The sequence below is a fragment of the Cervus elaphus genome, chromosome 22 (assembly GCF_910594005.1).
Source record: "Cervus elaphus chromosome 22, mCerEla1.1, whole genome shotgun sequence".
Taxonomy (NCBI): Eukaryota; Metazoa; Chordata; class Mammalia; order Artiodactyla; family Cervidae; genus Cervus; species Cervus elaphus.
The window spans coordinates 56,182,794-56,206,798 of NC_057836.1; the positions used below are offsets into that span (position 1 = coordinate 56,182,794).

The 24,005-nt window shown below is 42.0% G+C and overlaps 2 protein-coding genes and 1 non-coding gene across 6 annotated transcripts; 1 reads left to right on the forward strand and 2 right to left on the reverse strand.

Annotated features, from left to right (window-relative positions):
* Positions 1-3,212: 3,212 nt before the first annotated feature.
* On the reverse strand, positions 3,213-9,837 carry SLC25A3 (solute carrier family 25 member 3). Of its 4 annotated transcripts, none has more exons than XM_043880600.1 (8): positions 9,683-9,837; positions 9,287-9,447; positions 7,860-7,984; positions 5,767-5,946; positions 4,831-5,012; positions 4,183-4,355; positions 3,635-3,745; positions 3,213-3,554 (listed from the first exon to the last, which is right to left on the reverse strand). In XM_043880600.1, exons 2-8 carry the CDS (start codon positions 9,441-9,443, stop codon positions 3,394-3,396), a joined length of 1,089 nt encoding a protein of 362 aa, XP_043736535.1. In that variant the 5' UTR covers positions 9,444-9,447; positions 9,683-9,837; the 3' UTR covers positions 3,213-3,393. The 4 variants fall into 4 exon arrangements, with proteins under 4 accessions (XP_043736535.1, XP_043736537.1, XP_043736536.1 ...); XM_043880602.1 differs by lacking the exon at positions 7,860-7,984 and adding an exon at positions 7,582-7,703 and having other exon boundaries at positions 9,683-9,836; XM_043880601.1 differs by having other exon boundaries at positions 9,287-9,443; positions 9,683-9,820.
* Positions 4,428-4,675, reverse strand: LOC122680912. Its single transcript, XR_006336827.1, has one exon. It is a non-coding gene; the product is annotated as a small nucleolar RNA SNORA53 (small nucleolar RNA).
* Positions 6,305-6,780, forward strand: LOC122679835 (60S ribosomal protein L39-like). The gene has a single exon (XM_043880605.1). It carries the CDS (start codon positions 6,349-6,351, stop codon positions 6,517-6,519), a length of 171 nt encoding a protein of 56 aa, XP_043736540.1. The 5' UTR covers positions 6,305-6,348; the 3' UTR covers positions 6,520-6,780.
* Positions 9,838-24,005: the final 14,168 nt, after the last annotated feature.

Below are 24,005 nucleotides of genomic sequence, written 5' to 3' on the forward strand. Positions count from 1 at the left end.
ATATCCATGATTCATTTTGTAACTGGAAGTTTGTACCTCTTATTTAATCTCCCTTTTAGTTCTCTCCACTTCCTGCCAACTCCATTCCACTTGTTTACTCACTAAGTTGTGTCCAACTCTTCTGTGACCCCAAGGACTGTAACCTGCCAGACTCCTTTGTCCATGGGATTTCCCAGAGAAGAATACTGGAGTGGGTTGCCATTTCCTCCTTCAGGGGATCTTCCCAACCCAGAGGTTGAACTCCTGTCTCCTGCATTGGCAGGCAGGTTCTTTACCACTAGCGCCACCTGGGAAGCCCTTCACTATAGCCAATCTGACTTGCATGCATGGCACTTTGAGTCTGTAAAAACCACTCATGAAAACCTCAGTTGCTTTCTCGGAAATTCAAGTCACCAAAGATACATGAACCATATTAATGGTGAGATCAACATCTATGACTTCTGAGGATGTGAAGTCAGGGCTGCCATGCAAAAGAGAAAATGATTCAACAGATAATACATGAGGTAAGAGCTGTTAGGAGTAGCTAGTTATTAAGATATCTCATTTGATATTTCAGGAGAGGCACTAGATTCATCAAAGCTTGAAATCAGTTTCTTATCCATGTTGTATCTTGGATTTTTAACAATTATTTTGTGAATTATCTTACAAATAACAAAAATATTGTGTAAAAAATACTACATAATTTAACTTCAAGCTTTTTATTTTGTATTGGGGTATAGCAGATTAACAATGTTGTGGTAGTTTCAGGTGGACAGCAAAGGGACTCAGCCACACACATACATGTATCCCTTCTCCCCCAAACCCCCTCCCATCCAAGTTGGCATGTAACATTGAAGATTATGTAATTTATGCTAAAGGAACAGCATGTAACTCTTAATTTAGTAGGAAGACTGACTGCCATGCACCAAACTTGAATATTGTGGACACTCCCCCAAATGGTATCAAAACAGTTCATGAAACTTTCACAAGATACAGATTTGGTTAAACTGTAATTTCATTGTATGTTATCACTGAAAGTGAAAGTCACTCAATCACATCCCACTCTTTGTGACCCCATGGACTATACAGTCCATGGAATTCTCCAGGCCAGAATACTGGAGTGGGTAGCCTTTCCCTTCTCCAGGGGATCTTCCCAACCCAGGGATTAAACCCAAGTCTCCCGCATTGCAGGCGGATTCTTTCCCAGCTGAGCCACAAGTATAATTCAGCAAAAATCAGACTTTCTTTCATTCCACTGGGTTCTACTTTGTGGAACTGAAGTTTTATTAAAACTAAATGTGGAAAAAAAAACTAAATGTGAGAAGTTATTAAAATTTCCTTATTAGAATATTTATTTTCAGCATGAATCAATTCTAAAATATAAAATAGAAACTCACATGTTTAAGTGGGCCTTTTAATCAAGTTTTGATGAAACGGTCTTACCTCAGTAACAGCTCTGAAGTGTCTCTGAGCTATAAACAGCGAGCAATTCTTGACAGCGTGAGCGCAGCACACTATGTCAATACCCACAAGTAAAACCAACTGCCTCGCTTGAAAATAAAAACTTGAAACCCACAAGGCTGGCAGTGGAAATCCATCTCATGGTGAAGTTTGGCAAACCACATACCCTAAATCCACAGTCCCCCTTTGGCTGGCCATATATATAATCACACACACACACAATATTCACACATATCCAATCCCACAGGCTCTTACAATGTAACTGACCCTCCTCCTAGAAAGAGGTGGAGTCAGTACAGTGTTCCTTTTCTTTGAAGCGGGGATTTCACTTTTGTGACTTCAGGTGATCCAGAGTACAGTGATCACTCTGAACACCTGCTGACCAAAGCGATCACTCTCAAGGCTAAGTCCTATAAAAAAGACCCGGCTCCAGAGTCCTGAAGTTAGTCCAGTTGCCCTGAAGACACCATACTGTAGATTTCAAGGAAAGGCTCAGCCAAAATAGGGAGATACTCAAAGATATCTCCCCTAGCCTAGATGTGAAAAACCCTCTGGAGAGGACTCCAGAGCTACTATCTCACTTAACTCCAGGAGAAACCCAGAAGCAGAAGGGTCCAAGAGATGCACCTGAATCCCTGACCAACAAAAAGCTTGAGATCATATTGTCTCTTGCCAATGTATTCCAGATGATTTGTCACACAACAGTAACTACTGCACACTGCTGACACCAACTGTCACAGCCATCCTTGCTTGAGCTCAGACTGCAGCTCTACCTTTTGACAGTTTTGGTCCAAATGTATAAGCATAACCCTTCTCTCTCCTCCGCAACAGAGGTAAAACAAACACCAGAACCTTAAACTAAACCAGGTGATGATAATATGCAGAAGTTAAACATGCAATAAGATGCACTTGTTTTCTAAACTTAGTTCACTGATCCTTACTACATGGGTTTGTAATGAGAACATTTCTCTTGCTGTTTAGACTGCTTAGTTTTTTCCTGAGGTCCCATCTGCATTTACACAGGGGCTACAAACTCAAGATTATTATATACAAAGGCCTCAAGGGAAAATGTAATCAGACTAGAAAACAAACTATATTACAGACTGGGTTTTACAATTCCTAGCCAAATACAAGGGGAAAGTTAGTAGTTTTGTAAAAAAATCAGTTTGGGCTTAAATCAAATTTCAGATGCATGAATACATAAAGTGCTGCTTCTTCAAGAGCATTCAGCTACTCCAGCTGTCAAGTTAAGTACCTTTGTGAGAAACTAAACTGAAAACAGCTTAAGGTAAACTTTCTCTAACTTAGAAAGTCAGAGTTGTGCGAGGACTAAAACAAGTTACCTAAAATAGCTATCAACAGGTTTGGTGTTTTAAAAACTATCATTCTAAGAACTAGCCTAATTTAGATTAAATTCTTTTACACATAAATAAGGATTAGTAAACTGATCAGGATTTTTAAAAGTATACTAAGTGTTGCAAAATTTTGATTATATATTGAAATGTGTTTGTCAAAATATAACTACAAATGAATATTTATCCATATTCAAATTGAACAGTTAAATCAAGTTTTTAAAAATTCAGGGCATGGTTTCTAAAAATGTAAGAACTCTGTCGAGTGACCAAACTTGAGACATATGACAACTTACAAATAGGGATGACAGTATTCAACCAACAGTAAATTATTTTCCTTGAGGTTTTAATTATGCCTAATTCTTTCCACCTTGGAATTAATTCTTTAGCTTTAAAAATAATTATCAAGTCACAGACAAATCATGTACAGTTGGGTTTATTTCCACATTAAGTTTGAAACTCTTGCTTTTGACAAGAGTACTACAGTAATTATATTAGGAATAGATAACTTCCTACACTGTCAAATATATAAAAGTTCCTTCTGCATTTTCCTCAAACACTGATCAACACGCAGATTCAGTCCGTATTTGCTTTCATTTATCTACTGAGTGTACCCAAGCTTCTTCTTCAGAGACTCTGGCATCTCAGGGGGAGGAGGGCGAGGGAGCCTGAAGTAGACCTTCACAGAATCATAGATAAACCACTGTAGTGCAGTCAGAGTGCCGATCATGATGATGCGGGCAAACAGTCCCTTCCAAACACCTGCATAAAACATGAAATGTAAGTGAAAAATCTACTCTAAAGTGTTGCTCGTTCTTCAGAGGGGAGGAAACAAATCCTACCTCTAAATCCAAGTCTCTTGAGGACCTGAGAGGCACTGCTACCCTTCTCTTTATTCAACACAGACACCACGGAATCGGCAGGGTGGGAAACAATGGCACAGAAGACTCCAGCTGAAAAAGTCAAGATGAATGATCCATTACGGAGTCAATTAAAAACTTTCTTCACATGGTAGCCAACAAGCTGTTCATGAGTAGTAAAATTTATGTTTTTTAAAAAACCATATCTTAGAGTGAGACTGACAAATTATAAAGCAGTCTACCCTATGTAAAACAGAACCACCCTGCAAGTTAAATTCACATTTTAACCAACACTTTCTCTTGTATTAAAAATTTGTTCTTGGAAAAACTACCAAAAAGGTGTAGCAGTGAAGTCAATACATTCCCAAGTTTAATTATGACATGCAAACCACAGAACAATTATTTATGAGTATATCAAATGCAATGGAAAGATAAAACTTCTTTGGAATATTTTTCCCTCACAGAAGAAATCAATAATGGAACTGACTCTTTGTTCTTAATTTCACAAACATGTTCTAAGTAGTTCATACCTATGTAACCTGCCACAAATGTGACAACCAGCTGCTCTGGCTTTGAACATTCACTTCGGGGCTTGGGAACCACAAACTTGTACAATGCTTCAACAGTACGTTCAAAGCAGGCAAACTTCATCATGGTGTATGGTATCTGTCTCATCCAAAGAGGAGCAACCCCCTTGTAGAACCTAGGAAATCAGAAGACTTATTTTGCTCAGTTGCACATATTCATCTAGCAAGACTTTTTCATCACTAACAGAAGTGTCCGCACACCAGTCGAGTCCTGATAGTAAAAAATGGCAGCACAACTGCATGTCATTTCTATCAGAACCTAAGACTAACATGCAGGTATATTTATCTTACATGCCAATGACTCAAGCACCTTTGACTATACAACCAAAAAAGTTGCTGGATGCTTCTTTGACTGGAACTACAAGAAACCAGAAGTTTACAAGTAGAACTCAGTTCAAGATTGGCATCCACAAAGGTGGATCTAAGGAAGCATGTGTGGCCTGACCATATGCCAAGTCTTAACAGTGAACATAGATGACAGGAATTCTAACAAGGGTACTTTCCAACCCCCAAGTTGAGAGTTAATGTGCTAACAAATAGTTTTCTCAAATGAGTATTTTATACTACATATTTAGGCAAATGTTTACTTACGCCTTTAAGCCTTCTTCCTTATACATTTTGGGAGCTGCATCCCTCAGAGTGTTAGCATAACCTGGTTGGGTTTGAATTCGAACCTTAGCAGCTTCCATAGGAGCCAGAGCAATGTCAGCAAAGAATTCAGCACTGGCAGAGGCAGCCAAATACAGTGATGTGCGCCACAGATAGGCATTCTCCTAAATGAAGAAACACAAGGAGGAACGTGAATCGCTGTTGCATTGGCTGTTCTCAGTAAGAGACAGTTCTAGAAAATGGTTAAATTTCAGATATCTTAAGTGTTTCTCTATCCCATAGATAACACACAATACTGAATACTTCTCAGTATTCAGTGTTTACTCTGGACAGCAAGGAGATCCAACCAGTCCATCCTAAAGGAAATCAATCCTGAATATTCATTGGAAGGACTAATGCTGAAGCTGAAGCTCCAATACTTGGCCACCTGATGCAAAGAACTGACTCATTGGAAAAGACCCTGATGCTCGGAAAGACTGAGGGCAGGAGGAGAAGGGGATGACAGACGATGAGGCGGCTGGATGGCATCACCAACTCGATGGACATTAGTTTGAGCAAGCTCCGGGAATTGGTGATTGACAGGGAGGCCTGGCGTGCTGCAGTCCATGGGGTGGCAAAGAGTTGAGCAACTGGACTGAACTGAACATCAACCATAGTACACTGTGAATATTTTTAAACTCAAATCCAACTTCCTTGGAAAGCAGCACAGCATAATAAAAAGAACACTGAAATCTAATGAAACGCAGTTTATCTTATCCTGTCTCTATTAAAATAGCCTTATGATTTGAAACACATTCACTCTTTCTGAGACTATTTCTTCAGCTCTAAAACAAGGTGGATCAAACAAAGAAGGTGCTTTTTGGTCTTACCCTTAAGTTAAAAGCTTAGGACTTTCCATTTCGAAGTTAAATTACGTACCTCTCCAAGCATGTTGCTGTACAAAACCTTGAAGACTTCATAAAAGCCAAACTTGCAGAGCCCCTGCAGGGAGTAGCCAATGAAGGTCGGAGCCCATCCTTTGGCCAAACCACGGAAACCATCTTCTTTGAGTGTAATTGAAAATCCATTAAAAATGCCCTTGTACTTCTGTGGGTCCACCTTTACATAAAACAGGAAGAAAGAAAAGTACATGTACCAAAGGGATAACACTTCTCACAGATAATTTTGTTATTAGTTTTTTTCTTTTGTTTTTTATATAATCTTTAGTAACTATACAAAGTTAGGTAAAGCAAGTTCACCCCATGTTATCCACTTAATGTCTATAATTATCTTTGTAAATGTAACTTTTTATACATTAAAGCCTAGCTTTCAGTGAGACTTAAGTCTTAACAGGTTATTAAGAGGATAAAATTCCTACAAAAATACATTAAAAAAACTGACATTTTAAGAAATTTTTCCACCAACCAACTCTTCTAACCACTTAAAAATTAGTCTTAAAGCTACTTTATAGCTCTTTTCTCTTCTCCGCCATCCTATGTGCGGTTGAGTTCTGTCCGCACCATGTCTTCTCACAAGACTTTCAGGATCAAGCGATTCCTGGCCAAGAAGCAAAAGCAGAATCGTCCCATTCCTCAATGGATTCGAATGAAAACTGGCAATAAAATTAGGTACAACTCCAAGAGAAGACATTGGAGAAGAACCAAGCTGGGTCTATTAAGAAGCGTCACATAAAAAGTGCCACACATGTTAAGATCACTTATTTAAGCAGCCGTATCACAGTGAGAACATCACTACTGTAATGCTTGGCTCCTGATGTTTCTTATTTCCTCACTATCAGTCTGAGACCAGTAATAAATATGATACGTTACGTTGGAAAAAAAAAAAAAGCTACTTTATAAACAATATATTATGTCTACATCCCTGAAATATGGTAGTTCATTAATTATAGTTTTGTGAACTTAGGACAGTTAAATACAAATTAAAAAGGTACATCAACATAATTCTCTTTTGACTTAAATTCATTTTGAGACACGCATAAAATGCTTTAGCAAAAGGATACTTAATATTCACTCTATTAACTAACAGGGGTCAAAATCTTATCTATTTCTGCCAGTACTATAAGGGCTGGTATACATACATCACCTTCCTCTCCCTGCTAATATTTCACCTTCCTTTCTTTTAGGTAAGTAGACTTCTAATCCTGTTTGGGACAAATAAATTTTTGATATTTGATTATTTTTGGTTCAATAATCCTAATTAAGACATTTTAATTGTAAAAGAAAACCTTTCATTTAAGTATGCAAGAAGCTTTGCCCACAAATTTTAAATACTCAAACACTGTCTTTTTTTTAATCTACAGTGTTCTCTGCTTTGATCTTATCAATAAATAAGACACATGAGGTCACATCATACAATACGCAAAGAATGACAGCCTGCTCTGACACATACCTGCTTATAAAATGCTATTTGGACGTAACTGCTTGTAAAATGCTATTTGGAGCATAAAAATCAGCAGGTCTTGAAGAACTCTAGGCAGAATTAAGCCCAGCAGCAAAAAAGGAAAAAAAAAAAAAAACCACTTAAAGCCTTATTATCTGAAAAGGGGTATTTCTTGGATTTAAAACACTAAAGTAAAAATCGTACTGAGTAAAAGAAACTTGAGTTCGGTCTCCTACTAAAATTTCTGGCAGTTGTAATGTCTTCAAATTCTTCTCACCTGTGAAATCCTTTAATATTATTTGGAATTAAGTCATACACAAAAGAGATGTTCGATGTTGTCATCTCGATACAAACCTGCATACGGCATTTCACTAAATCCAGAGGAACAACAGCAGTGTGTGTCAGACCACAACTTAAGACCCCACCAAAGCCACACAGTGCATAAAACTTCGCGGAGCCATATTCACAACTGTACTCTGTAATAAGACAAGACACACCATGCATTTTAATATAATACTCATGTTACTGGTTATCAACTTACCTCCTGGACAGTTAGGTTTCCACACAGCTTGTTAGTAGATAACAGCCATGCTTCAACAATGTTTTATTTAGTCCAACATGCAAAAACAAACCTGCATCCTGCATTTAACCAGATCTAGAGGAACCAATGCTGTATGTGTTGTGCCACAGCTAATAATTCCTCCAAGTCCACAAAGGATAAAGAATCTGCCAGATCCATAGGCACAGCTATACTGCTCTGTTTGATTGAAAAAAAAAATCAAATAAGTATTTCTTCAGAGATGACTAAGGCCATGGGAATGCAAGAGAAACTACATTTCCTTGTGAAAAAGTACTATCACAACTTAACAGCTCTGGCCACGGTTTACAAGTAAACAAAGATAATTTTCCACCTGGTGTGAACATGAAATCCACTGCCAAAATCAAAACAATCATTTAAAGATTATGAAGGTTCTTATCTGTGAGATACTACCCCTCTCTCATTATGCCGTATTAATTTTAAAGAAAGTTTTCTACATCGTTAATAGCTCTTCCAATTAAAACCAAACTTCAGATTATTAATGGCTGATAACACGTATCTGAGGTACAAATCAAACTCAAATTGTGTAAAAGCTTGCAAACCTCTTACCCCAACCACTAACCAATACTATTCCCACTTATAGATTCCCATAGTGTAAAACTAGATAAGCAAATTTCTGCAGTCAAATATTTACTACACAAATGACCACAGATTTAACTTTCTAAATTGAAGGACCGATTGATCATGTAAGGGTTTTTTACCCACATTAAAGACAGAACAGAAAGGCATACATGATTTTTTAAAATCTTTATACAGTTTACAAGTACAAGGTAGGTAACATTTTCAGTACTCTTCCTGCAATTTGATTTTCAAGTTTCTCTGTAAATACACTCCACTGGGATTTAAAACACAAAGGATTAAAATAAAGTTGTGTCTAAACATCAAGAAAACCAAAAGAGACGATCAAAGGTATTCCTATCAACTACTATCTCCTTTCTATGGTCTCTCTGGCAGCGGTAAAAAAGACCCAGTTATCTCACACAGCTTGTGTCAACTAGTATTAGACCCCGGGGAACACCTATGGGAGGGAATAAAGGGACAACTAAGGGAGGGAGTATATTTTAGAAAATTAAAGCAAAATCAAAGAACAGGTAATACAGTTAGAACTACTGCGGCCAGAAGTTAGGAAGAAGGCTTTACCCAACACTTAGTCGGCTGACCAAGCGGGCTCACCGTGGAGAAGATAAGGAGCTAATCACGGCCTCTATGCCTCTAGGCGATCGAGGACGTGGAGGTCACGGACGGAGCAGAGCCTAGGCCCTTCCACGCCCTTGAGGGAGGGCCAAGGATCCGACACCCGGCTGAGGGCGGAACGGGCTGACATCCTCGGACAAAGCAACTGGGCGCCGTCCTGAAGGGCTGGACGCGTCCTTCCCTGTCCTCCAGGCTGGGCCAGGCCACGAAGGCCGAGGGGGCCACAAGTGGACCTCTCGACCGTATCGGGGCAGGGTCTGACCTCACCTTCTACCGCGGCGGCTGCCAGGTTGCGGGAGCGGCGGGGTGGGCCTGGGGGCCCGGCGGGGTCGCTGCGGGGGCCCGCGAGACCATCGTGCACCAACTGCAGGTGGGGCGCGTTGAAGGGGTTCGCCCGCGCCAGGTGCACCACGGACGAGTACATCTTTCTAGGAGAAGAGGAAGCGGTGTAAGAGGAAAGGCAGAGAGGGCTGGTAGGCCCGCCAAAGTCACCTGCACGCTGGGAACCTCTACACGGGCCTTGCCTCTTCCCGTCTCCGCGCCCTTGAAGAGGTCACAGCGGCCTCCCCAAAGGAGGAAGTTCACCGGGCCCACAGCCAAAGCAGCACCCCACCCCGGCTCCGCTCCCTGCACCCACTGCGAGGAAGGCCAAACCACACTCACTCCCTAAGATGGCGAACACACAACCGGTCTCACGGAAAGGGTGCAGCTCACAGAGGCCGAACGTCCTCCGGGCCTTTAGATCTGTGCCCTTCGCGCGTCGTCAGCGCGACGCATATAGCGCGTCACTACCGGCAGATAGCACCCATTGGCGGAGAAGAACGCAGAGGCCTTAACGTCATCGCGTTCACCTAGCAACCCTATCCCCGCCCCACTCGCCCCAGCCCTTCCGCCCCGGCTTCTGCGCAGGAGGATTCATTCTGCGCTTGCGCGCATTCCGGGCAGGGTTTTTGAGCTGTGTGGGTTCGTGCTTGTGACCTTCTTTTTTTGTCCCTTCACCTTCAAATGTCTCTCTTAGAATCCCGGCTGCCGTTCTTTTCATTTAAATGAGTCCCAGTATAGTAGTTACTTTAAAAAAAAAGTGCGGATACATGATGATATATTATTTCGGTGTTGGAATGTCACTACAGTATTTTGTGTCGCAACTTCTGCCATTACGGTACTTTTTTTAAGTTGCATCCATTGACATTACACATAGACTTTCTGCATTTCCCATCAGACTTCAGAAGAGTATTTTAAAAGGAAACGTGTAATAAGAGTTCTTAAGACTGCTTGCTGCCTCATGACAATAGTTTATATAACATATAATAGCATTGGGACTTCCCAGGTAGCAAGTGGTAAATGCTTGCCAATGAAGGAGACATAAGAGACTTAGGTTCTATCCCTGAGTAGGGATGATCTTAAGACATGTCCTGGAGGAGAGCATGGCAACCCACTCCAGTATTCTTGCCTGGAGAATCCCATGGATAGAGGAGCCTCCAGGGCTATAGTCCGTAGGGTTGCAAAGAGTCCAACTGGAGTGAAGCGCCGTAGCACGCAAGCACGCACATGATAGCATTAAATAAATTATTTTTAACAAGTCGGAGTTCGAGGGTGAACTAGAGTGAAAGTGACTGGCAGCAGATTTTGTATGTCTAATAAATTTAGAAAATCTTCGTTAGCTTTAGTTAAACAAAGACCTACTTTAATTAAGAAGAATTTAGTAGAGGTCAAACCCCTGTTAGAATTCTGGCTCTCACATTTCCCTGCTGCTAAGTCACTACAGTCGTGTCCAACTCTGTGGGACCCCATAGACAGCAGCCCACCAGGCTCCCCCGTCCCTGGGATTCTCCAGGCAAGAATACTGGAGTGGGTTGCCATTTCCTTCTCCACTGCATGAAAGTGAAAAATGGAAGTGAAGTCTCTCAGTCGTGTCCGACTCTTAGCGACCCCATGGACTGCAGCCTACCAGGCTCCTGCGTCCATGGGATTTTCCAGGCAAGAGTACTGGAGTGGGGTGCCATAGCTATTGTTAAAGTAACTTTGGGAATTTACTTCATCTCTGTGCACCTGTGTGTTAAAAGGTAGAAGCAGAGCTGGCCTCATGGGCTTGTTACCTGTACAGTTATACAGGACCTATGCTTGGTTTAATTTCTGTTGTCACCGTTTTGAAATTCTTAATGAACAAGAGACCCTGTGTTTTTCATTTTGCACTGGGTCCTGCAGATTATGTAACTGGTCCTGGATAGGAGTAATACCTTTCTTGCAGAGTTTGTGAAAACTCAGTGAGATAATATCTTCTTTTTTTTTTTCTTCCATTTTTGTTTGATTGAATGGACCTGAAAAATTAAGCTAAGTCATGTATACTAACGGTAGCAATATTGACTAAAACTCCATTCCTATATAAGCATGCAAGATTTTTACAGAAAACTAGCATTACTATATTAGAAAATTATTTACTGTTAGCATCCTAAGAAAAAAACTGGACAAACCTTTCAAAAGCAGATATCAGGGGCTTCATTCTTGTTAACTTCCCATCCTTTGACTAGCTGCTGCTGCTGCTAAGTCGCGTCAGTCGTGTCCGACCCTGTGCAACCCTATAGACGGCAGCCCACCAGGCTCCTCTGTCCCTGGGGTTCCAGGCAAGAACACTGGAGTGGGTTGCCATTTCCTTCTCCATCCTTTGACTAGAGTTTAATAATAATTTTGGTAAGATCAATATTTAGAGTTCACATTTTTATGACTATTATTTATAGTAAGCGATGGTGAATGGTATGATTATATTTCCAATATTGAATGATTTATTATCCTCCAGAGGTAATAATTGCCACCTTTGACATTTATTTGGTTTTCCAATCACTCATCACTAATTCAAAATCTGCTGTAATAGTTTGCTCAGTTCAGTTCAGTTCAGTTCAGTCTCTCAGTCGTGTCCGACTCTTGTGACCCCATGAATCGCAGCACGCCAGGCCTCTCTGTTCATCACAAACTCCCAGAGTTTACTCAAACTCATGTCCATCGAGTCGGTGATGCCATCGGCCATCTCATTCTCTGTCGTCCCCTTCTCCTCCTGCCCCCAATCCCTCCCAGCATCAGGGTCTTTTCAAATGAGTCAACTCTTCGCATGAGGTGGCCAAAGTATTGGAGTTTCAGCCCCAGCATCAGTCCTTCCAATGAACACCCAGGACTTATCTCCTCCAGGATGGACTGGTTGGATCTCCTTGCAGTCCAAGGGACTCTCAAGAGTCTTCTCCAACACCATAGTTCAAAAGCGTCAATTTTTTGGCACTCAGCTTTCTTCACAGTCCAACTCTCACATCCATACATGACCACTGGAAAAACCATTAGTTTGCTAGAGGCTATCATAACAAAGTACCTCAGACTGCATGGTTTAAGCAAAAGAAACTTCCGTTCTCGTAGTTCTCAGTGAAACAATTTGTAAAAGTGAGGATTTTTAGCCAAGGAGCAGAGTTGGGATGAGTGGGGTGTCAGTGGATGAGACATTACTAAGAGGTTAGGGTAATTCTTGCTAAACTGATGTAACAGGATTCTCGAAGAAGGCAGGCCAAAGTTATCAGATATCACTTGAGAGATGAGGAATTTGATTAGGTATTGAGGATAATCAGTTACCAACTTTGGGAGATTCTAGCTAAACCGATTTGCAGAATTCTTGCTATACTTGGGCTTCTTATGATTATGCCCAAGGATGGGCTTAGTGGAAAAAGGGCTCAGAGTGGCGTAACTAAAGTTGGGTCAAGGAGAGAGTTCATCAGTGCCTTCCTGTAGTATACCAAGGCAGTCTGGCATTTTAATTTTATTTCATATAGGCCACCATTGGATTAAAATTTCAGCCAAACTGTTTACAGACACTCTCAGCAGGTTGAGCTAAAACAATGCACTGGGATACGGTCTTTACTGTATTCATATCAATTAACTTGGCTTGGTCTACCATTATATTCCTTCCCTTTTATTTTAGTTATTGCTACTTATCAAATTTCCTCAAAATTTAAAGACATAAAACAACAAACACTCTCAGCTCATGTTTTCTGAGGGCCAGGAATCTGGATGTGGCTTAACCGTGTGGCCTGACTCAGGGGCTGTCATGGGGTTGTAGGCAAGCTTCTGACTGGGACTGTGGTGTCTGAAGACTTGATCTGGGCTGGAGGATCTGCTTCCAAGATCACAAACTTGACTGCTGGCAGGACACTTCAGTTCCTCATCACAGGGGCCTCTAGATAGCGCTGCTCATGACATGGCTTTCCCAGAGTGAGTAATTCAAAAAAGAAAGAGCAACAGAAGCTGCAGTGTCCTTTATATCTAGTCTCAGAAGTGACACAGCATCACTTCTGTATTTTATTGGTCATGCAGATGAAAACGATGTGGGAAGAGAGGTGGGGATCATTGGTTAACTACTTAGTTAGTTAACTTCAAGTTAACTACTACACATCCAACCAAACATGCTTAGCCTCCATCCCCAGGCATGCTGCCCAGGTTTCTGTTAACACAAATCTTGTACTCTTTTTGTCTTACCTTCTAGGATCTCCTGCATCAAGGTCTAGAAGCAGTGGGAGGTATTGCCAGTTGCTTTTGAGAAAGCCTAACACACTCTACAAGGCAACTATCTCAGGGAAGTCTATAATAATTTTTTCAGGTAAGGATCAACTAGGCTGCACAGGTAAGGGAGAAAGGGCTATTTCTACTAGCAAAGGAGGCTCAACAGGATTTAGAGGTTCATGATCCCAGTGTCATCTGAATCTTCTTGTGTGTTCCCATTCACACTACTCAAAAACAAAACAAACAAACAAAAACCTTGTTTTAACACGAGGCCCGCAAGATAGGAAATTCAGTTGCATTGTAATTCAGGATTAGATTTTAGGTTTGGTTTGGTTTTTTGAGATTACGGGCTTCCCTTGTGGCTCAGCTGGTAAAGACTCCACCTGCAATGTGGGAGACCTGGGTTCAATCCCTGGGTTAGGAAGATCCCCTGGAGAAGGGAATGGCTACCCACTCCACTCTAGTATTCTGGCCTGGAGAACTGCATGGACTCTATAGTCCATGGGTTTGAAAAGTGTTGGACACAACTGAGCGACTTTCACTTTCAGATTTAGAAGTGCATATAGGAAGGCAGTCATATATGTTTTCTGGTCGTTTTTCTCATCTTGAACTGAGAGTTTAAAACCCTAAGTTCATCATTTCCTTTCCCCTAGTTATCCAACATAGTTAGGAAAAGAAACAACCCCACTGTAGTCCTTATTTTCACTTAAATATTCTCTGGAAGCATCTACTTGGTCACTCAAAGCTTTACCTTATTTAGCCATTTGGCTAATGATGTCCACAGATCATAATTTAAGAATTTTTTTTTTTTTTGCTAATGCATGTCATGAACAACAATGTCACAATTATGACAACTGGTTACCAATACCTTTAAATTCAGTAAGACCAGATGACTCAGAACAAATTCAGAGAAACCCATTCTTTTCTTTTTTTGGCTGTGCTATGGGGCTTCTGAGATCTTAGTTCCCCAACCAGAAATTGAACCCAGGACCACAGCAGTGAAAGTGATGAGTCCTAACCACTGGACCACCAGGAAATTCCCAAGAAATCCATTTAAGGTTTGGTTCTCCTGGAATTGCTTGCTTCCAATCCTACTGTCTATATCAGAGTTTGATCAGAGAAGCATAGGCACTATGAGTCATACAGAATAAAAGATTTATTTGGGTGATTATACCTTATGAAATTAGGGGAGCTGGAGAAGAATTTGCCTCTATGTCTGAGGTTGGACCTGAAATTACTGTAAATTGGTAGGACTTACAGCCAGACAGGAAAGCTGGATGTGAAGTGGGAGTGAGTAGGGACAAACTAGAACCCACAAAGTCAAACGAGACTGTAACTCTGTCTTATCACCTACGATGCAGCTTCCTACAGGAGCCACGGTGCAGGTGCTCATGGGAGCCGTGGTGCAAGTGCTCATGGGAGCCGTGGTGCAGGTGCTCATGGGAGCCGTGGTGCAGGTGCTCATGGGAGCCGTGGTGCAGGTGCTCATGGGAGCCGTGGTGCAAGTGCTCATGGGAGCTGTGGTGCAAGTGCTCATGGGAGCCACAGTGCTGCTATGCATCTGGCCCAGGACTTAAGAGAAACCAGGGAAGGTCCAGGAGTTCTGTGAAGGAGCTCCATACCTGGCTTCTGCCTCAATCTAAGGTGAGCCAGCTAATCGGCAACAATGAGCACTCGAGGCCACAGCATCTCACGCCCTGCACTGACCTTCGGAGTGTGATGACTGCTGCTTCCCTTCTGCCCTTGGAATCTTGCACACATTTCCCTTGTGATCAGTCCTAACTCAGGCTCATATTGGGAGACAGACAGTTAAACTTTGAGATACTAGAGAGAAAGAAGGTTCAAGGAGAACTTTGCCACATTTGAGAAATTTAGAGCTGAAAGTCAAGTTTGCTTTTATAAATTTGATGATCGTCTCTGTCATGGGGAATCACCAGGAAGGCTTTAAATAATTCCTAGCACAGTCATGTAAAAAAAGATATAAAAAATTATGCAAGGAAGACAGAAGTCCATTTTCATATCCACCCTGAGGAAAAAAGGATGATGACATCCACTTGTTTATTGTTTTTTTTTTTATTTGAAATCTCGTTTTTTGGTAGGTTTTACTTTTTCATACCTTTGTGTGACTTCATGAACAGAATAGAGAGAAGTTTGTCTCTTTGTATCTGAAATAAGTTAAAATAGGCTTTACTTTTGAGGCTGTAATTTCCATTCTGGAAAGTTTTAAAATCCCTTCTTTGAAATGGTATCCTTGGTTGAGCCTAAATTACCTTGGCTGTAAAACTAGCTGTAAGCTCTACCATAGTGCACCCCAAGAAAGCAGACCCAGCCCTAAAGCCTAGGCTTAGACTCTAAAAAAATTTTTTTTAATTTATTTTATTTTGTTGGCTGTGCTGGGTCTTTGTTACTGCAAAGGCTCCTCTCTAGCTGTGGAGAGCAGGGTCTGCTCTCTAGTTGCGATGCACAGGCTTCTCCTTGTGGTGGATTCTCTTGTTAGGAAGCATGGGCTTTAGGGTGTGCAGGTTTCCATAGTTGCGGCACGTGGACTCAGGAGTTGCGGCTCTCCAGCTCTGGAGCACAGGCTCAGTAGTTGGGGTGCGTGGGCTTAGTTGCTCGGTGGCATGTGGGAAATCTTCCCGGACCAGGACCAATCTGTGTTTCCTGCATTGGCAGGTGGATTCTTTACCACTGAGCCACCAGGAAAGAGCCCCCCTCAAGGCTTAGACTCTTGAAGTCACCCATGTTTGTGTGTGGAGCTGAACACAGTGAAAGTTATAGCTGTATATTCAGAGATGTTATATTTTATAGGAAATAAAAGGCAGATGAATCCTTTTACCCAGTCTTTATCACTTGATATCTTGAAATTTCCTTTTTTCTGCAATTAAAAGCATAAAATATGCTTTGGTCCAGAGAGGAGAGGCATACCTAGATATGGCAGAACCTAAAACAGTCCACATGGAGGGTGCACACCCATGTGGCACTCTAATCACTCAATGGCTGCAGTTCATCACAGGGACAGATTCTATGTGAGGCTTGGTTATCACAAATTCAGTTCAGTTCAGCCACTCAGTCGTGTCTGACTCTTTGCGACCCCATGAACGGCAGCACACCAGGCTTCCCTGTCCATCACCAACTCCCAGAGCTTGCTCAAACTCATACCCATCGAGTCGGTGATGCCATCCAGCCATCTCATACCCTGTTGTCCCCTTCTCCTGCCTTCAACCTTGCCCAGCATCAGGGTCTTTTCTAAGTTGCCAGTTCTTTGCATCATGTGGCCAAAGTATTGAAGTTTCAGCTTCAGCATCAGTCCTTCCAATGAACACCCAGGACTGATCTCCTTCAGGATGGACTGATTGGATCTCCTTGCTGTCCAAGGGACTCTCAAGAGTTTTCTCCAACACCACAGTTCAAAAGCATCAATTCTTCAGCACTCAGCTTTCTTTATAGTCCAACTCTCACATCCATACATGACTACAGGAAAAACCATTGCTTTGACTAGACAGACCGTTGTCGACAAAGTAATGTCTCCGCCTTTTAATATGTTATCTAGGTTGGTCATATCACAAATTAAGAGTTTCCCAAATCTGGTTTCTCATCAATGCACCTGGGGAGCTTTTAAAACACAGATGTTCTCAGATCTCAAAAGATTCTACTTTAATAAGTCTGATGAAGAGTCCTAGAAGCTGCCATTTTTTTATAAGGTTCCAAGGTTATTCTTAAAATAGCCAGGTGTAGGGACTGCTGATCTAAGAAATTCAAAGATAGGCGAGAGCCTTTGAAATGGGCCTGCCCCAGCAGTGACAGCATCTTGAATTATCTCGTTTGCCACGGTTGTAAAGTGCTCAGTTACTGGAAAGGACTCTGCTGAGCTGGTCTGCTTCAGACTGACTGTTGACTTTGGTCTCCCACATGGAGGAGCAAGGTGCACGGCTGCAGGGCACACCATCAGTGCCCCATTCAAACTCGGGGCATCTTCAGTAAGAGATGTATGAAGGAGACAGGAGAGTATTGGCTGCGTAAATACGGACGCAGCCACATGCTTGGTGACATACAGGAAATTTTAGAGAGAAACTTATGTATCTGAAGAACAGCAAATGTGAAAAATAATGAAAATAAAATGAAGGGACTACACAGTTCCCTGGAGGCCTGCTGGTTGGGATTCCAGGCTTCCACTGCCATGGCCCAGGTTCAGTCCAGGGTCGAGGAACAGATCCTGCAAGCCAAAGAAAAAAGAAGGAACTAAGTCCTACTAAGAGGAATAGAAATAGTTTTGTTTATCCTTAGATGGTACAGACTATATCTAACACTTAGATTTAAATGTAGTTTTATCACAGTTCAAGTCTCACGCCACTCGGGATGCTTTTCCTGTAGCGACTAAGAGGCCTACTCACAAAAAAGATGAAGTACATGCTCAGGGCTCAGTCATGTCTGACCCTTTGTGACCCCCTGGACTGTAGCCCACCAGGTTCCTCTGTCCATGGGATTCTCCAGGCAAGAATACTGGAGTGGGTTGCCACGCCCTCCTCCAGGGGATCTTCCTGACCCAGGGATAGAACCCACATCTTCTGCAGCTCCTGCATTGGCAGGCAGATTCTTTACCACTGAGCCACTTGGGAAGCCCAAATGATAAAGAAAAGCCATCAGAATCAGGATATGACCAGTGATATAACTGGACAGTGATACTGTCCAATCTATAGGTCCTATGTAAATTTTCCAATACTGTCATTTATAGCAAGAAAAAACAATAAAAACTAACCAAGAATACCTTTTATTCTAGTCCACTATCCAGTCTACATGCATGCTGCATTTAATTTTCATGTCGCTTTAAGTTTCTTCAATTTGGAACAGTTCTAATAACTTTCTTTGTCATTCATGCCCCTGGCATTTTAAGGGTACAGGACAGTTATTTTGGAGAATGTTCTTCAAACTGGACCTCTCTGATATTTTCTCAGGACTGGATTTAGAGTATGCATTTAGAGCAGGAGTATCATAGGAATGATTCCTTCTTCTTTTCGGAGTGTCAGATCAGAAGGCGCATGATGTTGATTTGTTCTGTTACTGCTGAGTGAAACTTTGATCACTTGATCAAGTTGGCATTTGCCCAGTTTCTTTACAGTAAAGTTACTATTTTTGTCTGTAATTAATATGTAATTTGTGGGCAGATACTCTGAGACTGGGCTTCCCTGGTGTCTCAGTGGTATAGAATCCACCTGCTCATGCAGGAGACCCAGGTTTGATCCCTGGATCGGGAAGAACCCCTGGAGGAGGGCATGGCTATCCACACGAGTATTCTTGCCTGAAGAATCCCATGGACAGAGGAGCCTGGTGGGCTATAGTTCATAGGGTCGCACAGAATTGGACACAGCTGAAGCGACTTAGCACAGTACAGCATTTGAGACTCCCTAAGTATTCTTTTCTACAACAAACTTTCACCTACTAATCTTCACATTTGTCAGTGATTGTTGCTTGAATCAATTACTATTGTGATAATTGCCAAATAGTGATTTTCTAACTCCATCAGTCCTACATTTATTCTACTACTAGGAAGCACTTTCCTTTTCCCTCTTGTTTAGCTCATTTATTTGTATCAGTATGGACTAATGGATTCCCGTTTTATTCAACAAATTGTAATCCAGTACCAGCATTATTTCTTTTAATGCTTCTCTTGTTCCAGATTTGACCAGTGGGAGCCCCTTTAAGCTGACCTGACATTTTTTTCTACAAGTCCCCACCACTTTTTTGGGCATTTTGTTACATTCTGGTGCAGCAAGAGGTTCCAGGCTCACCTTATACTTTTTCTACCCCAGCCCTGGAATCAGCCATTTCTCCGAAGAGCTTTGTTTCTCTTTACAAGAGAATAAAAGAAACAAAAATCTGGGAGCAAACTATGGTTAATGTTCTGAGGTATTTTCTCAGTGTATATACATACACATTTCTATCAATCCACCTATCATTGATTATCTCTTCTATCTTTTTACTTTTAATTCATTTGTTTTTTACTGTGCTTGGTCTTCATTGCGTGCATGGGCTGCTCTCTTGTTGCCTTGCTCAGGCTTCTCATTGTGGTGGCTTGTCTTGCGGAGCACGTGTTCTAGGTCGTGTGGCTCTGTAGTTGCAGCATGTGGGCTCTAGAGCTCAGGCTCAGCTGCTCCAAGGCATGTGGAATCTTCCTGGACCAAGGATAGAACTGTGTCCCCTGCACTGGCAAGGGAATTCTTAACCACTGGACCACCAGGGAAGTCTGATTATATCTTCTTCCTTTTTAATTGCTATTCTTTGCTTCAACAACTCATCTGGTTTATATGTGTGTGTGTGTGTGTGTATATATATATATATAATTTATTTTTAATGTATTTTTGGCTGTCCTGGGTCTTTGTTGCTGCTTGGGCTTTTCTCTAGCTGTGGTGAGCAGGGGTTACTCTCTAGCGGCAGTATGCAGGCTTCTCATTGCAGTGTCTTCTCTTGTGGGGGAGCAGGGCTTTATGGCCTGGGGGCTCAGTAGCTGTGGCTCCTGGGCTCTAGAGCACAGGCTCAGTAGCGGTGGCTCGCAGGCTTAGTTGCTCCATGGCGTGTGGGATCTTCCCGGATCAGGGGTCGAACCTGCCGTGTCTCCTGCATTGGCAGGTGCACTCTTTACCACTGAGCCACCAGGGAAGCCCCTGATTATATTAAAAACCCTGAGTGCACACGAATACTTACAATTCCAAATCAGAATGCCCCAGAATTCATTCTAGCCTTTTTTTTTTCTTTCCACACTTACAGTACCCTTATTTGGTTTTCATTATCTTCTATATATTGTCTCTTACTTGCTTATCTCTTACTTTCTTTTGGAACCAATTTCTCAATCCTGCCCACTGTCTCCCTGGCATAAACCTTACAGGCCCACTGGCGCTGGTTACCTGAAATGAAGAAGAGAAGCCAATAAATTAAAGAAACCAACCAATGTTTTTTAAGGAAAAGAAAAATAGACAGAGAAGAGGAAGAGGAATGGAAAACAGCTTTAGCTATCATTATTAACAAATTAACTCCGAATTTGTATCAGTATAACTCAGTAAGAGTTTACTTCTTGCGCCTGTAAAGCTTAATGCTGATTGAATGGTTCTCCAGGAAGTTCTCTTCCAAGTGGTGACTCACGGATCAAAGGTGCTTTAATCTTATGGCTCTGCCATCTCAACACATGACAGCTGCTGGTTTGGCTAAAGGACAGAGTTGCAACAAGGAAAAGGCACACCCTCTCTCAGCTGCCTCAGAATGAAAGGAAAACATCACTTCTGCTCATGTTCCTTGATGGAGAAATAATCTCATGACACCACCCAGATGTACAGGATTGAGAAAGGTAACAGCATATGGATATTCAGGGACTCACCAGGCGTCCTTGGTGGCTCAGATGGTAAAGAATCTGTCTGCAATGTGGGAAATCCAGGTTCGATCCCTGGGTCGGGAAGATCCTCTGGAGAAGGGAGCAGCAATCCACTCCAGTCTTCTTGCCTGGAGAGTTCCATGGACAGAGGAGCCTGGCAGGCTACAGTCCATAGGGTCTCAAAGAGTCGGACAGGACTGAACGACTAACACATCCAATGTAGACACATTTGCACAGATTCTATTTATATCTAGATAACAAGGTAGCTTCCTGATGAATATTCTTGGAGAACAACAATGAGGAAAAAAACGAATAAACTTACTATATATAGCCCTTAGATATATACTATTAAATACAGCAGTCATCTACAAAAACGATTTCAGTTTTGGATTAGTTGACTTATGTAATTCTTTTTTTTTTTTAGTTCTACCACTTTACTGCTACCAACCCATCTCCCTCCACCCGTGTGCACACATGCTCAGTCATGTAACCCCATGGACTGCAGCCCGCCAGGCTCCTCTGTCCATGGACTTTTCCAGGCAAGACTACTGGAGTGGGTTGCCATTTCCTTCTCCAGACTTATGTATTTTATTTATTAACTTTTTAAAACAAAATTCACATTTTATTTAGGTTGAAGTAAACTATGCAAAATTGATTTTCTTCACCAGAAATAACAGCAATATTCTCTATATTACTCCTAGATAAACCACAAAACACTTATTTTTGTCATTTTTCTAGGTTTTGCTTGTAAATCAAGATGCGGCAGTAGATATAGTCATGGAAAAACAAGAAAACAGAGAGGTAAGTTGCTCGTATCCATGGCCTCTGAACTTGTCTTGACCATGAAACTGAAGTGTTCAACATATACCTGCCAAAAAGCTTATGAAGATGTAGACACAACAAAGGAAGGTAAAGAACAACAACCAGATGTGGAACAACAATGTCAGGCTCTTCCATTCAAACTTTAACAATAATTTGTTCCTTTAACTTCGTTTGGTAAAGACAAGATCTAAACTGAAATCCTTGTTTGGCGGGCTCACATGTTTCTCTGACGGTCTGATTATTGGATTATCTGATTCAAAGATATGTTTTCTAGCAGTTGGTAGTAATTAGTAGTTAGCAGGATGATGTCACTATAATAGTCACTCCTAGTCCAAAGGCTAATATGCTGTTTCCTGGTAGTCCTTGTAAGCATCTGGATCATTAGCAGTACAAGGGCGGAGAAACCCCAGTAAGACGGTAGGTGCTGGCGCGGCTCTGAGGAGATACCCTACGTCCAAGGGCAAAGGAGAAGCCCCAGTAAGACAGTCGGAGGGGCGAATTCGTGTTTAGAATCAAACCCCATTCCCACCAGAGACGTTCAGAGGGCTCAAACAAACCTTGCGCGCACCAGGACCCAGGGACCCCCCAGAGACTGAGACAGACTGTGTCTGGGCGTCTCCTGTGGAGGCCCGGGTCAGCAGTGGCCTGCCGCAGGGACAAGGGCTCTGGGTGCAGCCGACATGCGTATGGCATAAGCCCTCAGGAGGAGGTCGCCATTAATCCCCCAAAGAGCCACCAGAACTTACACGGGACTGGGGAATAGACTCTTGGAGGCACAAACAGAACCTTAGGCACCAGGACCCAGGAGAAAGGAGCAGTGATCCCGCAAGAGACTGACCCAGACTTGCCCGTGAGTGTCCAGGAGTCTCCGGCAGAGGTGTGGGTCCGCGGTGGCCTGCTGCAGGGTTGGGGGCACTGAGTGTAGCCGTGCATGCATGGGACGCTTTGAAGGAGGTCACCATTATCTTCATCACCTCCACCATAGGGTGGCCCCAGGTGAATAGCAGGGAGGGAACACAGCTCCACCCATCAACAGAAAACTGGATTTAAAAACTGGAGTAAAGGTGCAGCCCTGTGCTTCCTTCCTTAATTATAACTATTTTTAAAATTTGAAATAATTTCAAATTTACAGAAGAGATGAAAGAATAGTAAAAGGGTGTACTTCATCTAGAGTTACCAGTTTTTAACATTTTGCCACAATTGCTTTAATAGATTATTTTTTGTCCATCCATCCATCCATCTTTATAATTGGAACCATTTGGGAGTAAGCTGCAGACTTACACTTTTGCCTAAACACTTGAGTGCATTTCTCAAGAAGCATTATCTTCTTACACAATCACAGTAAGATGATCAAAATCAGGAAATTTAACTGCGATAATATAATCTACAATCCCCATTCAAAATCTGCCAATTATCCCAATTTCGTCCTTTAGTAATGGCTTTTTTTTTGGGTCCACATCCAATCCAGGATGACACATTGCATTTAGGGGTCATATCTCTTTAGTTCCCTTTACTCTATAAGATTCTCAGTCTTTCTTCATCTTTCATGACATGGACAATTTTAAAGAGTACAGTTCAGGTATTTTGTAAGATTTCCCTCGTTGATGTTTCCTCATGATTAAAGTTGTGCATTTAGGGAAGGAAGGGAGTATAGCTGATTAATAACGTTGTGAGAGTTACAGGTGAGCAGCAAAGGACTCCGCCACAGATGTGCATGTATCCATTCTCCCTCAATCCCCTCCAGCCCCATCCAGGCTCCCACATAACACTGGGCTGACCTCCATGTGCTATACAGTAGGTCCTTGTGGTTATCCATTTTGAACATAGCAATGTCTGCATGTTGATCCCTAACTATCCCTTCTCCTCATTCCGCCCCCCAACCCCAGCCCCGGCAACCATAAGTTCATTCTCTAAGTCTACAAGTCTGCTTCTGTGTTGTAAATACATTCATTTATATAAATTTCTTTTTAGATTCTGTATATAAGGGATGTCATATGATATTTCTCCTTCTCTGTCTGACTGACTTCACTCATATGACACTCTCCAGGTCCACCCATGGTGCTGCAGATGACATGATTTCATTCTTTTTAATGGCTGAGTAATATTCCATTGTACATATACACCACCTCTTCTTTATCCACTTTTCTGTCAATGGACACTGAGGTTGCTTTCATGTCTTGGCTGTTGTAAACACTGCTGAGTGAGCATTGGGATGCATGTATCTTTTTAGGCCAATTTTTTCTCTGAGAACATGCCCAGGAGTGGGATTGA